The sequence below is a fragment of the Syngnathoides biaculeatus genome, chromosome 5, assembly GCF_019802595.1.
Source record: "Syngnathoides biaculeatus isolate LvHL_M chromosome 5, ASM1980259v1, whole genome shotgun sequence".
Classification (NCBI taxonomy): domain Eukaryota; kingdom Metazoa; phylum Chordata; class Actinopteri; order Syngnathiformes; family Syngnathidae; genus Syngnathoides; species Syngnathoides biaculeatus.
The window spans coordinates 13,461,203-13,476,670 of NC_084644.1; the positions used below are offsets into that span (position 1 = coordinate 13,461,203).

A 15,468-nucleotide genomic window follows, 5' to 3' on the forward strand; every position below is an offset into this window, starting at 1 on the left:
ATTAAGGGGAGGATGACAGCGGCCATGTATTGTCAGATTTTGGGGAACAACCTCTTTCCCTCAGTCAAAGCATTGAAGTTGGGTCATGGCTAGGTCTGTCAACATGACAATGACCCGAAGAACACAGCCAGGAAAACCCCGTAGTGGCTCCGTCAGAAGTTTTGGCGTGGCCTATCCAGTCTCCAGACCCAAACCCAAAAGAAAGCTGAAACTCTCTGTTTCTCAGTGACAGCCCAAAAACCCGTCTGATCTAGAGAAGATCTGTGTGGAGGAATGGGCCAAAATCCCTCCTGCAGTATGTGCAAACCTGGTGAACAACTACAGGAAACATTTGACCTCTGTAATTGCGAATAAAGGTTACTGTACCAAATATTAACATTGGTTTTCTCAGGTATTAATATACTTATTTGCAGCTGTATCACAAAAATAAATCGTTAAATAAATCATACATTGTGATTTATGGATTTTTCTTTTTAGATTATCTCCGTCACAGTGGACATGCACCTACGGCAAAAATTTCGGACCCCTCCATGATTTCTAAGTGGGAGAACGTGCAATATAGCAGGGTGTTCAAATACTTTATTTCTTCACTGTAACATACGTTTGAATGTGATTTAATTTAAAACACACCTACATCCCAGTTTCAAAGTGTGGGTTTATTTTTACTTCCACTGTGGAAAAATATATTAAAAAAAAAATCTCCAACTGGGTTGTACATGTTATATCATTAATTATGGTGTAGTTTTTAATTTACTTTTTTTCTCACATTTTATATCACTAAAACTTGCCATTTCAACAGAGGTGTGAAGACTTTATATTACTATACATGAACAAAAAAAGTGAATTCCATTTCCCATATGAAATCAGATGCCTGTAAATTGAATGACGGTATTACTTTTAAATATGGTTGTTCTAAAACAGGTTTGAGTCTAACCACTCCAAAGGTTGATAAATAATGGCCAGGCAGTAGAGCTCGGCCGCTCAGATAAAGTTACGCCGCATGTGCGAAAAATGATGTTCAGCTTCCATTTTAATAAGCGAAATGGAGCGTTGGCAGCAATTTGATTTGTGACAGTTGGGCTGCCGGAACCATTAGGACCAACAAAGCTTACTGAGAGCTGTCCCCATCCGGCCTGCGAGCGAGCTTTTCAACATCTACGGCCCATCACACAATGTGAATGAGGAAATTGTCTGGCCTTGACGTTTGGATGAATCCAAACTTTTTATCTTGAACTGTCTTTAACACAATGACCTGCTGTGTGGATCAGCAGGGAGGGTGAAAAGCTTCCTCTGTGTTCAATTTTGACCCTTGTGTTGAATAAATAATAGCCGTGTTAAATGGTTCAATCGAACATTTAGTTTGAAGTAACATTGTAAAATTCCAAGTTGCAAGAATACTGTGTATGTAATCATTTGTGTTTTGTGCCGTGGTAAAATGTGCCTTTTCATACACGGGGGCCTCTCGTATCAGACGCCAACCAGGCTGTGTCTCATCCCCTGGCCCCCTCTCTTCGCTCATTGGATCCCAGTGTGTGTTTTGGCTAACCAAATTTGCCTTTTGTATTTACCCTACTTTCCAGTGTACTTGGGCGGCTTTAAAAACATCAAGCAGTAAACAGTAGGCAACAAGAGAATCTAAACGCCGTTTTCTGGTATCGTCTTCTGGTTCCATAAAGTAGTGTTCTTCCCCCTCGTTAATACAATTCCTGCGTCCCCATCAAAGACCTCGAATAGTCCCTATATAAGCCATGCTACTCCATATGGCTTACAGTCTGTGGAAAAATAACAAAAGCTGTCATGTATTGTTATATGATTCTGCAGCAATTACTTTTCCCATCTGTTTTCCGAAACAAATTTTAATTTCTAACATATTTGGATATGAATCACTATTTTGTCCCTCACAGTGACCATATCACGGTAGTTATTTAATGTCTCAATTCAGGGGAAGCCTAATTACGACCCATGCACAATACAAAATTCTTTAGCATGGTTATATATATATATATATATATATATATATATATATTTTTTTTTTTTTTTTTTTTTAAATTGTATTATGGATGGGCATCTCTCACCTCAGGACATGTCCAAACCATCGAAGTCTGCTCTCTCGAACCTTGTCTCCAAAACATCCAGGCTGTCCATCTAACGAGCTAATTCCTAATCCTATCCAACCTGCTCACTCCGAGCGAGAACCTCAACATCTTCAATTCTGCCACCTCCTAGTTCTGAGATACATTTAATTCCTGTTGTCTCTTCAGTGCCACGGTCTCTAATCTGTACATCATGGCCGGCCTCACGACTGTTTTATACACTCTGCCTCTCTTCTGTCACATAGAACACCAGACACCTTCCCCCAGCTATTCTACCGTGCTCAGACCTGTTTCTTCACTTCCTTACCACTCTATGGCTAACCTCCTTCAAGCAGCCTTATTCTTTATTCATTATTCGACCATGGAGGATATGTTCCAGACCATCCCGTAACGGGTGACAATTTCCCCAATAGAGAGAGCATAAAGGTTTTACTGCTCACGCAAGCTTTAAACTTATCAAAACACACTTTTTAAAAAAGTATTCCTTGGTGCCAGTTCTCATGCTCTCGCACAGTTGTTCAAATAAGCAGCATGTTTGGTTCAAGCTATTTGTCACTCGTCACTCGCAGCTGAGTGACAAAGTGAAGTTTCATGACATCACTCACATCCCTGCTTTTTCCAGATGATGTGGCTCTAACGGCTTCATCAAACCACGATCTCCAACTCTCACTGAAGCGGTTCGGAGCCAAGTCAGAAGCGGCAGGAATGACTATCAGCACATTCAAATTTCAGGCCGTGGTCTTCAGTCATAAAAGGGTGGAGTGCCCTCTCCAGGTCAGGGGTGAGATCCTTCCCTGATTGGAGGGGTTTAAGTACCTCGGGGGCTTGTTTTTGAGTGAGTGAAGAACGGTGGGGGGATCGACAGGTGGAACGGTATGTTTGGAGTGACTCAAACGGTGTATCGGTGTGTTGTGGTGAAAAAGGAGCTGAGCTGAAAGGCAAAGCTCTCTCTTTACCTATCGATCTACGTTCCTACCCTGACCTTTGGTCACGAGCTGTGGGTTGTGACCGAAAGAACAAAATTGTGGTTCCAAGTGGCTGAAATTAAAAGTTTTTTTCTGCATGGTGTCGGAGCTCTGCCTTAGTGAGCGAGTGAGATACTTTGTCATCTGCGAGAGTCACCAAGTCGAGAGACTCGTATGCATCAAGAGTAGCCAGCGCAAGTGGCTCGGGCATCTGGTTAGGACACTTCCCTGTGGCGGTATTCTGGTCAGGACACAGTGAAGAGACAACACTTTGGGACCCCACTGGAAAAACTGGACGAAGCAGTTGTAGAGCAATAAGTCTGGACTTTCCCTGCTTAAGTTGCTGCCCTCGCACTCCAACTTCAGATAAGCAGATGTATTTATGAATGGAGCTGTCTAATATGCTAATATATAATGCAAAACCCTATAGATGTGCTGATATAAACCAACATGTTTTATGGTAGTTATAAACCTTTAAAGAACTACTTCGCTAACACATGGATCAGCAACACATAAAAGCTTCAAAAATACTCGCTGGCATGTTTTCTTGCTGCTGTATATTAACAATGATTATTACGATAGCTTGGGAGTCGGAGACCTCTTTTGCCTTGTTTTTGCTCTTAAATATGCTGCCTTCCTATAGATCTCAGTGCTGGACAAGGTACTACGTTGTAGTAACTACACCCTGTATTGTAAAACTCATAAAACTTAACAAAAAAAAAAAACTAGCAGGAGCACAAATGATGACTCGTAATGCAGCAGCATCACAATATGCACTGATGCCTTGAGGTACGAATGACTGGATCTTCAGTGTTTTGAGATACAAGCTGTCTCATGAGGCAATTTTTTTTTAATTGATTTTTTTGGGGGGGATTTGATAGAGCAGACATTTGAAATACATTCACTATATGGTGATAATGAACTCAACTAACTTCACAACAAACAGTGGTTTGGCAAATGGTGAACAATTCTTCCAAAATGAATCTTCAAGCTGTTTATTACCACTACATTATTTACTGTCAAACTAAACATCAAACAAAGAGAAATACATTTTGTGTATTAAAAATAACCACAAAGCTTGGCCATAGCGGAGCCTGCTTAGCCCAATGTTAACAATGAACAATGTACAAAGACTGATGAATAGCATCAGTTTTGTGGTGTGTTAACCCTGAAGGCAACAAATATTTGATAAACGGTGTGGCAATACACGTGGTCAAAAAATCTAATTTCCACAGGTATATATTCTTTATCCTCGTAGACGAATGTAACTGCAGCTTACTGAGTAATGTCTCAATTTAAATTTGTATGCACATACTATATTATACTGCCCCCACTTGCTCAAGGAATGCACACCCATTGAACTGAAGCAAAAACTTTAATCCATTCATCCGTTTTCTTTGCCGCTTATCCTCACGTGGGTCGGGGGGAGTCCTGGAGCCTAACCCAGCCGTCAACGGGCAGGAGGCGGGGTACAGCCTGAACTTGTTGCCAGCCAATCGCAGGGCACATTGAGACAAACAGCTGCACTCGCAATCACACCTACGGGCAATTTAGAGTGTCCAATTCATGAAAAATTTTAATACGTTTCATTTAAATTGTTTTTATAAAGTATGTTAATGGAATGTTACTTTTCTGAATTAAACGTATCTCAAGGCACCACTGTATCGCGAAATTCTCATGCTGAATCATATCTCGTATTTCGACTTAGTGTTGCCATGAGTGACATTTGACGCTGAATATGAACATCTCAGCAGCCTTCATGCTCAAAAAGTGTGTCCCTCCTCGGGGAGTTACTTCCCTGTAAATACGGTTGACATGCTGACCCTGGCATCTCTCAGGTGATGCGGCTCTTAAATTATCCGTACTGTGTGGCGCTTGGAAGCGAAGGCCGCGGTTGCCATAAAAGCTCACTGCTGACCTGGTCGTCCTCTCGGCTCAGCGGTGCCCTCAGGAGGACCTTCAAATCCCCTTGCGCTGCTTGCAGTTCACATCCCAGTGACACTGACACCTCTTCTGTCCACAGGGTGGAGGAGGGGATCGAGAGACGGTAGACCATGGCTACCATGACGACAGTGCCCAGCTATACCCCTTCCCTTTGGGTGCGGATATGTCACGCTATACCCCGGCTGGACCTCTCCATGCAGATGAGAGACAACCTCTTTGCCCCTGACAGCTGGGAGTACCAGCAGGTAACACACTAACATGCACACAACTGTCACTAAGTCACACACCCAATGCCGCGCAGAAATCAAGTTTGCACATCGTATGGTTTCGAGTGACGTCATGCAATCTGTGCCATGTCAAGCTAGAGTAGAAGTCTCGATTGCAACTTTTGCTTTTAAGTCAAGTTTAGTCCTTAATAACAAAAGATCTTACATTTTTACAGAAAAAAGAAGAAAATTGCAACAGGCTTTTATAGATACTTGTGATTCACCCCATTATCTTTATTTCAAGCAATCTTGTTCAGTTGCCAGTTAGACAGAATGCTGGATTTGTATGAGTTTTTAATTCCCCTTGAACAATTTTTCTGTGTACCAGTGGGGTGTGATATACAGTGGTAGCTCATCTCTGTTTATTGAAAGACAAGCAGTCACTCAGACAATTATTTAGTTATTTATTTTGACTGCAAGTTTAAAAAATATGAGCATAATATGGTGTCAGCAGACTGCACGGTAGTTCAGCTGGTAAAGTGTTGGCCTCATTGTTCTGAGGTCCCGGGTTCGATCCTGGACCCGCCTGTGTGGAGTTTGCTTGTTCTCCCCGTGCCTGTGTGGATTTCCTCCGGGCACTCCAATTTCCTCCCACATCCCAAAAACATGCAAAATTAATTGGACACTCTAAATTGCCCCTAGCTGTGATTGTGAGTCCAGCTGTTTGTCTCAATGTTCTCTGTGATTGGCTGGCAACCAGTTCAGGGTGTACACCGCCTCAAGCCCGTTGACAGCTGGGACCGGCTCCAGCACCCCCCGCGACCCTCGTGAGGATAAGCAGCAAAGAAAATGGATGGATGGATGGTGTCAGCAAACGAATATCAATCACCTCAGTTCCCAGCAAGCAGCGACCTTGGTTGTCAATACGAACAACCTAGGAGCCGCACAATGAATTTAACATGATACACAAACTTTAATTCATTGTATTCTATTAAGTTATGTCCATTTTAGTACAATACTAGGGTGCTATATTTTTATTAAATATTGTGAGTGCAACTGTTTCTCTTTGTGCGCTGCGATTGGCTGGTAACCAGTTCAGGGTGTACCCCGGCTCCTGCCCGTTGACACCTGGGATAGGCTCCAGCACTCCTGCCACCCTTGTGAGGATAAGTGGCTAAGAAAATAGATGGATGGAATTTACAAAACAATTTGTTGTTTTTTTCAGGGTCTGATATCCACTATTTCAACTAGTTTTTAGTGAAGAGCGTGAGTCAAGGCATCTGTACAATGCCCTTTATGGTTATTTGGAAATGCAGTCGGACATAACTTGGTTGGAAAAGTGCGCGACGAGCTGAGAGAGGAGAAAAAACTGGGCAAAAACGAAAACAGTGCAAAAGGTTGAGGCCTTGATTCATTCTGCCTCTTGCATAGGATTTTATTTTATTTTTTTTTTTTAGAAAGCTCCTCTACTTGGTGACTTAGTTGCACCTGCTCCTGTGCGTGCATTCAGTTTGCTATGAACTTGTGCGTAAAGATCTAAATTGCTGCTTGCTGCACGGATATGATTTTTTTTAGTTATCTTTTTTTGCACATTACAATGTGAAATGTAAAGGCCTCTCCCGTCTTTAACTAACTCTGTTTTGCAGTGCATGCTTGTGACTTTTCTGTGGCACAAAAAGGAGGATGTGGGTGGTGGTGATGGTGGTATGGGGGGAGACAGAGAGAGAAAGAGTGTGCGCAAATTATCCTGCAGAACACAAAGACAAAAGCGATTTAAAGTGCTGAGAGAAGGCAAGGAAAGAGGGAATGAGTAATGCAAGGAGGTTGCTGAGGAGAAGTCCGGGGCTGGGGGAGGCTCACAGCGAGTAAGCCAGCGGCGGCAGTGAGTGAGAGTCGCACTGAATGTATTTAAGTAGGTCACAGATTATTAATAGAGATTCAGGCGGCATGGATAGATAGAAAGAAATGAGAGGGTAGAGTGAGGGGAGAGAGAGGCAGTGGGGAAGAGGGAGAGGAGGTGAGACAGAGTGTGGATGTGAAGGAATGGGTGGGAGTGACAGACGAGCAGATGGATGAGAGGATAATACACATGGAAAAATGCATTTCAGTAATGTTGACTTTTTGACACACAGGCCGATCTAATGCCTGATATGGCTTAGTTCCGTCCGCCGTCTGTGTGAGCTGCATGAGGGAGCCGGTGGTCACAAGCAAGACTGAATTGGCATCAGGTCGTGTTTAATGTGTCTCTAGCCATTTTGATAGTGCACAAATGGTGGGGCAGCCACTTTGGCCGGCGACATGCCAGGAAAACCACATGACTCGCTTTTAAGGTTTGATGTGATTTTTCCTGTCAGAACTGGAAACAAAACGTGTACATCTAAATCAGCTAGCAGCTGCTAATTATTTTTTCCCTGTTCTGTCACACAATTACACAGCCACATGTTGCCAGGCTAAATTAATGGGGCCCAAGCTTGTTCATTTGATTTTATTTCTTACCTCAAATGCTTTGACTTTGTTTTTTACCACAGTGTCATCTGTTGGTTCAGGTAGAGCACTGCACTTCTTGCCCCTGTGCCAAAGTTGTCGAATGCAGTGGTTCTCAAACACCAAGTACCACTTAAAAAAAAAAACATGCAGTTTGAAGATTAACTCTGCACTTAAATATACGGAAATAAATACACTTTTACATATAAGTTCAATTAAAAAAAGACTAAATATTTGAAAATTAACTCTCCTAAAATGCAAATGTATTGTACTTGAATGTTAAGTACAAATTTACAGTATTTTACACAGCTACTGTACTGTACTGTACAATTTTTTTTTGTTGTTGTAACCACTGTCACATTGTGCACAGTTTGAACATTTAAATCTTGGAGCACATTTTGAGAATCCCAGGTATAGTGGATTCCATCGTGGAATGGAAGATTATTAGTATGATGATGCTGAGATTCGGGAGGAGACAAAATTTAGTGAATTGTTGAGTGTGTTAAATTATAGAGAATTCTGCTCCCTTAAATCACTCGGGCCTGGTGCTAATGAAGGCCATAAATTACAGCATAGGCCAATCTAGATGACTTAATGCTTTAATATCATTTAAAAACACAATCAAAGACAGATTTTTAATTTTTTTAGTGCCACCCCGCTGACATTGTCTTTTACGCTGCCCCTCTCTGTCAGACCCTGCTGGTTTTGTCCAGTTTATCGGCCATCGCCCTCGTTATCTCCCTCTTGGTGGTTCTGTCCTTCCTCATACACTACTGCTGCTGTCACCGCGGCGACCGCAGCGAGGGATCCGAGGAGGAGGAGGAGGATGAAGACGGCAGCACGGGTCACGGCTACAGCGGAAAGAAGGGGCGAGGGATCTGCTGCGTCACGTGGGTGGCTGTGGCGTCGGTCACGCTGTGCTGGTGAGGAGGCAGATGCGCCTGTCATTTGAAAACGGCGTTACTGTCGACACAATCTTGACCTCTTAGCATGCGGAGGAATTGTGGGTTTACGGTGGGTCCAACATTAGGTCCACCTGCACAATCACTTCACAAAACATTTGACATTTCCAGTGAGGGATCACCATAATTAAATTTCTGTAAAATACTTAAATTGCACCACTCTGAGCGGAAATCAGCAATGGTGATACGGATGCCATTATTCATCACCAGTTGTAATCTTTCACAATGTTTTTTTTTTTACAAAATCTTATTTGAAGAAAAACAACTGAAAGCAAAAGATTATTGATGAGTTTTGTCAGTGGAGCATTTGCTTATAAAAAGAATCCAAAGCAGGAATCGACATCAATGTTATGCATTGGCGCGTTGATGTCACCAGCATGAACAACAGCAGCGCAGCCATGGCCCTTTACTCAAGTTGAGCGAAATTAGCAAAGCTGTGAATAGTCCTCTCCTTCATTGTCGTCATCATCATCATCCTTGTGATTTTTAGTCACCAATGTCACTAGAAACAAGCGTAGTCCTACTTGACATTTGACTGTCATGTTTTCCTGCTTTTTGCTAACCTCGCCCCCTGACAGCACGCATATTTATTTGCTTATTAACATTGGTCCTCTCTCTTTTGATGAGCATCATCAGTTACCGTTTCAGAAAGAAGCAAAAGTCATGACACGGAAACCTTCATCTCCAAGTTTTTCCATGTCAATTTGCTCAGAAAGGAAAGTTCCTATTCAAAAAGCACAATCCTAAAACATTGGAAATTTTACACATTTGATTGGAATAATTTTGACATTGAACATTTTGTATCATTATATATAAAATATACTGTTGAAACCAGAAGTTTACATACACTGCAAAAACACATTTCAATTTTTGTAACTCTGTCTGAGGTCAAGTCTGACTAAACCTCACCTGTATCAGGTCAGTCAGGATCACCAAAATTATTCAATTTTGTAAAATCCCGCAATAGTGAGAGAGAGAATTTCCTAGAGAGTTTTACATTATTTTCTTTGAGGTCACAAGTTTGCATTCGCAGAAAGTACTTTTGTCTTTAAAGAACATGGGGAAGCCCAGATGAGGTGGTCATGGCTTTGGAAGCTCTTGATAATTTAACTGACAACATGTGAGTTAACTGACTCGGGGTGTATTTAAGACCACATCTCAAATTCTCTGCTTCCTGGTTTAAAATCATGGGAAATTCAAAAGAAATTGGCCAGGAAGTCAAGAGAAACAGTTGTGGAGCTCAACAAAGCTGGCCCAACCTTGGGTGCAATTTCCAGATGTTTGAAGGTGTCATGTTCATCTGTTCAAACAATGATACACAAGTATAACTCATCACTCATGGGAATGTCTAGCTACCAGACTGCTAAGGAAGGAGACGGGCTCTGTGTCCCAGAGATGATTGTATTTTTGTCTGAAATGTGCAAATTAACACCAAATATATATTGCCAATTTAATGTCATTTCCAGCTCAAAGATACCAGTTCAACAAATAATAATTTCCCTTTAAATTGAATGGATTAATTTGGCCTTAAATGTATAATAATTCCAAAAATCCAGTTAGAACAAATGATTTGTAATAATTGTGATTTAATGATTCTTTAAAATCAGTTTTGATGTCGAGTCTTTTAGAAAATATTAATGGATGAATTAGTATTAAAATTTGTAATTGTGGCTGTAGTTTGGAGTGGGTGTAACTGCACTACCTAGTATTTTTTTTAGTATTAGTCACTAGTATTTTGTTTTATGTCTGTGAATGAGCCAACCAAAACTGCAACCACAAAACTAAAAATACTGTTAAATGAGTAACCCCTGACGATGTCGACTACATGCTTCAATTTAACTGTACTCCAATACTGCAAAGTAATCCTGCTATTGTACTTTGGATTTTGAATTTCCTGGACAAACATGTACATTGATTAGCGCGCATCACAAAACATGTACTGTCCATATTCTAATGATGTCATCATATCTAGACTATACACGTGGCCCGTGTCTCCTCTTATGGACCATATATTCGGATGTCATCCCACTCGATAGACAATTAACGGCAGTATTCACATCAGCCTGAATTCTTTATTCAGATGGTGGCCTTTTAGTCTCCACAATGGAAAAGCGGCCAACACGATTTGAAGCGAGGTTCACATTCGGCTGCTTCCAACATACAAAACGCACACAGACGTTACTCAGTTTCCCCCTCCTGCTTTCTAATCTGGGTCACATACTTATATGGGAGATTGGGTCATACCATTGCTCTCTGGTTTGGAGGGGATTTGTTGAACATCTGGCCCATGCCTTAATCTGAATATTTGAATAAGAGAGTGATGTGTAAACATGCAGCTATGGTTAACATATCCAATGTTCTTCTTCAAGAGTCAACTTTTTATTCTCACTGTCATCTGTTCAGTCCTCCCTCCGCTATTATTCAACAAGGACATATCACATCCTTGCCATCGGATTCGTTTCAAATGTACAATCAAACATTGCACTTCACGCCTCTGCTTTCTGCTCTATGTGCGCACACCTCCCACAGTCTTTTCACCTTTTTTCCCCCCACCCGCCCTTCTCCTCTCCCTCCCTCTTTTGCAGTGTTGCCATAGGCATCGGCTTCTATGGCAACAGCGAGGCTAATGATGGGATGTATCAGTTGACCTCGTCTCTTCTCACAGCCAATTACACGCTAGCTTCCATCGATTTGCTGGTGAGTGGCGGTCTCCGCAAGTAAAATGTCATGCAGAATCCCTGCTTGACACTACTTGCGGATGTGTGTGTGTTGAGAGTGAGAGAAAATGGCCTATACACACACTGATTGATTTCCACCCCTGGTCAAACAATGGTTAGTGTGTCAAGCTGCTAAGTGCCCTGCTTCCAAAGCACTATGTTCATGTTACATGTCAGTCAAATCCAGTAGTGGGCATTGCATTTAGGCATCTGAGTTTTCAGCTGGGACTTACCTGACTCAGTGTACTTCTTAGTAGAACCACTGTTGTGTCGTGATAAAAGAAACCATCTGTTGTATGAAAATGTATTATAAGTGGACAACACTGTGCCACATACATTGTCTGGACCAGTAGATATCTCAAATAATATGACGAAATTGTAGAGCTCGTGCATGTGACGTCACCATTTCCACAGCGCCATATTGCCGGTCAAACAAAAGCTGCTCGACATTGTGGGAGAGATTGAACGGGAAAAGAATATTTACAATACCCGAGATTTGTTGTGCTGTTGGTTGTCACAACAGACGAGACATCTTCAAAGAGAACTTTCTATAGATTACCAGCTAAAAAGACGAGAAAATATCGATGGATTTCGGTAATTAAACATGATGGATGGTGCCCAACCAATATACACACGCCCGTGTAGCGATCGTTTAATTTCGGGTAGGAATTATTCTTCTCATTTTCAAATTACCAAGAAGTATTTATAATGCCAAGTTGACTCATTTGAGAACAATGTGTATTTAAAAAAAAAAAAAGTCTGTCGCAGAGGTTTATGGAGGTTAAATGTGCCCGGAATCGCTTCCATGTTCCGTGGAGACGACGCTGTCGTCTTTTTTTTTTTTTTTTTTTTCCAGTCATAGTTAATGAATGCGAGTTTGCGTTAAATCAGGGGTCATTTATTTAAATATTGGTATTAGTATTGAATACTAGCTGAAAAGATCGATGGATTCCAGCAAAGGTTAACGTGTGGCCGAACGCTTCCGTGTTCACGACCTGTCAACCCCCGTCACTATGTGGGATTTATTCCTGATTGAGAACAGATCCAGCAACAAAGTATTTGTATGTGCCCAGACGTTTCTACGCTTTCAAACTCTTCCGTGTACATCTCAACAATTTACTCACCGGATACATGTGTAGATCCAGTTGTCCAAGACAATTGGAAGCGAATTAACAGTCCAATTTCTTATCGGCGAAAACATCGACTTCGGCATTAAATACGTGTCCTCGATGCCAAGTGTCTCTCATTTTTCCACGTACCTTCGTTTATTTTCACCTTCTAAATGTCGAACGGTATCGGACAAGACTCTGGGCATTGTGCGATAAGACGTATTTTCGTGTCGTCTCCGACCGAGTTAGCATTGAACAATGCTTTGTTTGATCGGCAATATGGCGACGTAAACAAAACTCGTGATTTTATGACATTGGTGCACGAGCTCTATACTACTTAGCAGAGATGCTTATGGATTTTGCATGTTGAACAGTTTTGCTCTGACCAACCAATCAGAGAACAGAAAAATGCTATGAATAATGATATTGAGGGGACAAATTTTAAATGTAATTGTAAAGGTGGTTTATCTTCAGAATCATTAAAGTGCCCTTCCCTCATAATGCATAACATAGGTCAAAATTAGTCTGTGACATGATTTAAGTTTGACTTTTGTGGGGTTTGCCGATTTAAATTCAATAAATGGCATCTGGCTTGCAAAGGAATGAATCTGATTTTTCTGTTTGTGACATAGAAAGTTAGTAATTATTAAAGTACTTTGTGGTTGGCATGGCAACAATGTGCTTTGAATAGACCCTGATACTGCAAAACCATAATAGACTGTCACATTGGAGTTTTTTTTTTTCTCACTCACTCTTCCACCTTTCTTTCTGTTACTTACGCACACTCATGGCTGACAATGGGGCATTCCAAAGTGATTATGCCAGCAGCCCATCTGAAGGGAAGATGCATTTTCAGGCTGTAGACATAGCTGTCTTGCTAAGTCCATGGAAAACATCAAATGAGAATGAAGGCACTCAAGTTCATATGTAGCAGGAGAGGTGCAATTACAGCCAGGACTCAAATTCATCACTGGGCCCTATTTTAGCCACCCCCATAACATCAGGAAAACTGAAAGTCTAATGCTACATCTCCAAACTCCAACTACAAATTACTGTCCAACCTATATAGTAAACATGTTGCATTAATACCTCACAGGCAGTGTCAGTCCAAAGTCAATATGACACCATGAATCAACATTTAAACCATTTATTGAAATAAAAGTATTTGTCAAAAAAGTGAGTAAATGCATGCACGAACCAACTACTTTTAAGTGCAGTTGCGCGGCACGGAAGACATAGAAATACGCTAAATGTTTTATGATCTTCAGGACCACTGAGTTCAGGTGCTTTTGATGTGATCTGAGCTGCGCTATTAGGAAGAACCGTGTGCGCCACTTAAACACACGCAATAGCACGCACACACACGTTGAGGTAAAAAGTTGACTTGTTCATTAACTTTGTTAAATAAACACCTTGATGCAACCACAGATTAAACACCTTTTGGATTAAAAATAATAATATACAGCTGTTTCTATTGTGTATTATAGTATCACAGGCCTGATCTGATAATATGAATTAGAGTAGATGTATATATTGAGATTTTGGACTCCCTCTGTGTGAATTTTTGCCCATTTGTCTATCTAAAAATACAAGTACAGATACATGGGTTAAAAAAATACTCTGGTAAAAGTTAAAGCACGGATTAATTTCCTTTACTTTGGTAAAAATAAATAAAGTAGCATAGGTGCCTTAAAGTACTTACACTCTGTCTCCAAGTGGAAGTAGTAAAAAAAAAAAAAAAAGAAATATATATATATATATATATATATATATATATATACACACACACACACATACTAATTTCAGGCCTACAGAGCGCACCTGCTTATAACCCTCACCCAGTACATTTGTAAAGGAAATACCATTTGGTACATACTTAAGCCGCACCTGTGTAAAAGCCGCAAGTGCCCACATTGAAACACGAGATATTTACAAAGAAAGATGGTACACTAGAGTTTTCAAACTTTTAATACCTTAGCTTAGCTTAACATAGCAAGAATACGGTAGCACGAACAGGGCTGGTAAAAAAAAAAAACAAAAAAAAACAAAAAAAACATACCGGTAAAAAAAAAAACAGCCGCAGCAGCTACACAGTAGCAACACGGTAGCATAGCACTAACAGCTGATTTAAAAAAAAAAAAAAAAAAAACTAAACTAAATCATTGAGACGTGGCAGTAACACAGCAAAAACACGCAAGCGCGGCACTAACAGGGCCTGTTAAAAAACAAAAAACATACCGGTAAAAATCACTGAGACGCAGGAGTAACAATGCAGAAAAACACTAGCACAGCGCTAATAGGGCTGGTAAAAAAAACCAAAAAAAAAAACATCCCGGTAAAAGTCACTTCCCTGGTACATAAATCCCACTGGTCTCACTCTTACTTTTTCCGCTCAAGTGCCCCCTTGCGGCCGTTAGAAAAAATGCACAAATTAGCCACATCACCGCATTACCCGCAGGGTTGAAAGCGTGTGAAAAAAGTTGTGGCTAATAGGCCAGAAATTACGGTGTGTATATATATATATATATATATATATATATATATATGCACACACATACTCATGTCAACGTAGAACTACTGGTTCAACTTTTTTACCTAAGTAAAAGTTAAAAAAAAAAAAAGTGCCATAGATAGAAAATGTACTCATACATTGTTCTTAAGAAAAGTACATATATTTGTGTAACAAAGACTACTGAATTGAATTCTGAGTAAAAAAAAAAGTACCAGCAGTGGCAAAGTTACTGTACTTGCACTCCGTACCTAAGTAGAAGTACAAATACATTATCATCTCCTTTACTTGAGTACGTTAAAAAGTTACGACATGGCAAAAGTAATCACACTCTGTACATAAGTGGAAGTACAGATTCTTGTGCAAAAAAAAGTCTTAAAAGTAGGACTACTGATTCAACTTCTACTCACGTCAAAGTAAAAAAATACATATTGTACTGTAAGTGGGTAAACAAACAACTGTGGGTTCATCAGTGGGGA

At 40.7% G+C, this 15,468-nt stretch overlaps 1 protein-coding gene across 4 annotated transcripts in view; it reads left to right on the forward strand.

The window, feature by feature from the left end:
- The window catches only part of ttyh1 (tweety family member 1), a 40,852-nt gene that overhangs the window by 7,825 nt on the left and 17,559 nt on the right, over positions 1-15,468 (forward strand). For all 4 annotated transcript variants that reach the window (XM_061820856.1, XM_061820857.1, XM_061820855.1 and 1 more), the window contains exons 2-4: positions 5,082-5,247; positions 8,386-8,615; positions 11,240-11,351. In XM_061820856.1, coding sequence (XP_061676840.1) covers positions 5,113-5,247; positions 8,386-8,615; positions 11,240-11,351 — 477 coding nt within the window. In that variant the 5' untranslated portion in view covers positions 5,082-5,112. The remainder of the gene's footprint in view (positions 1-5,081; positions 5,248-8,385; positions 8,616-11,239; positions 11,352-15,468) is intronic.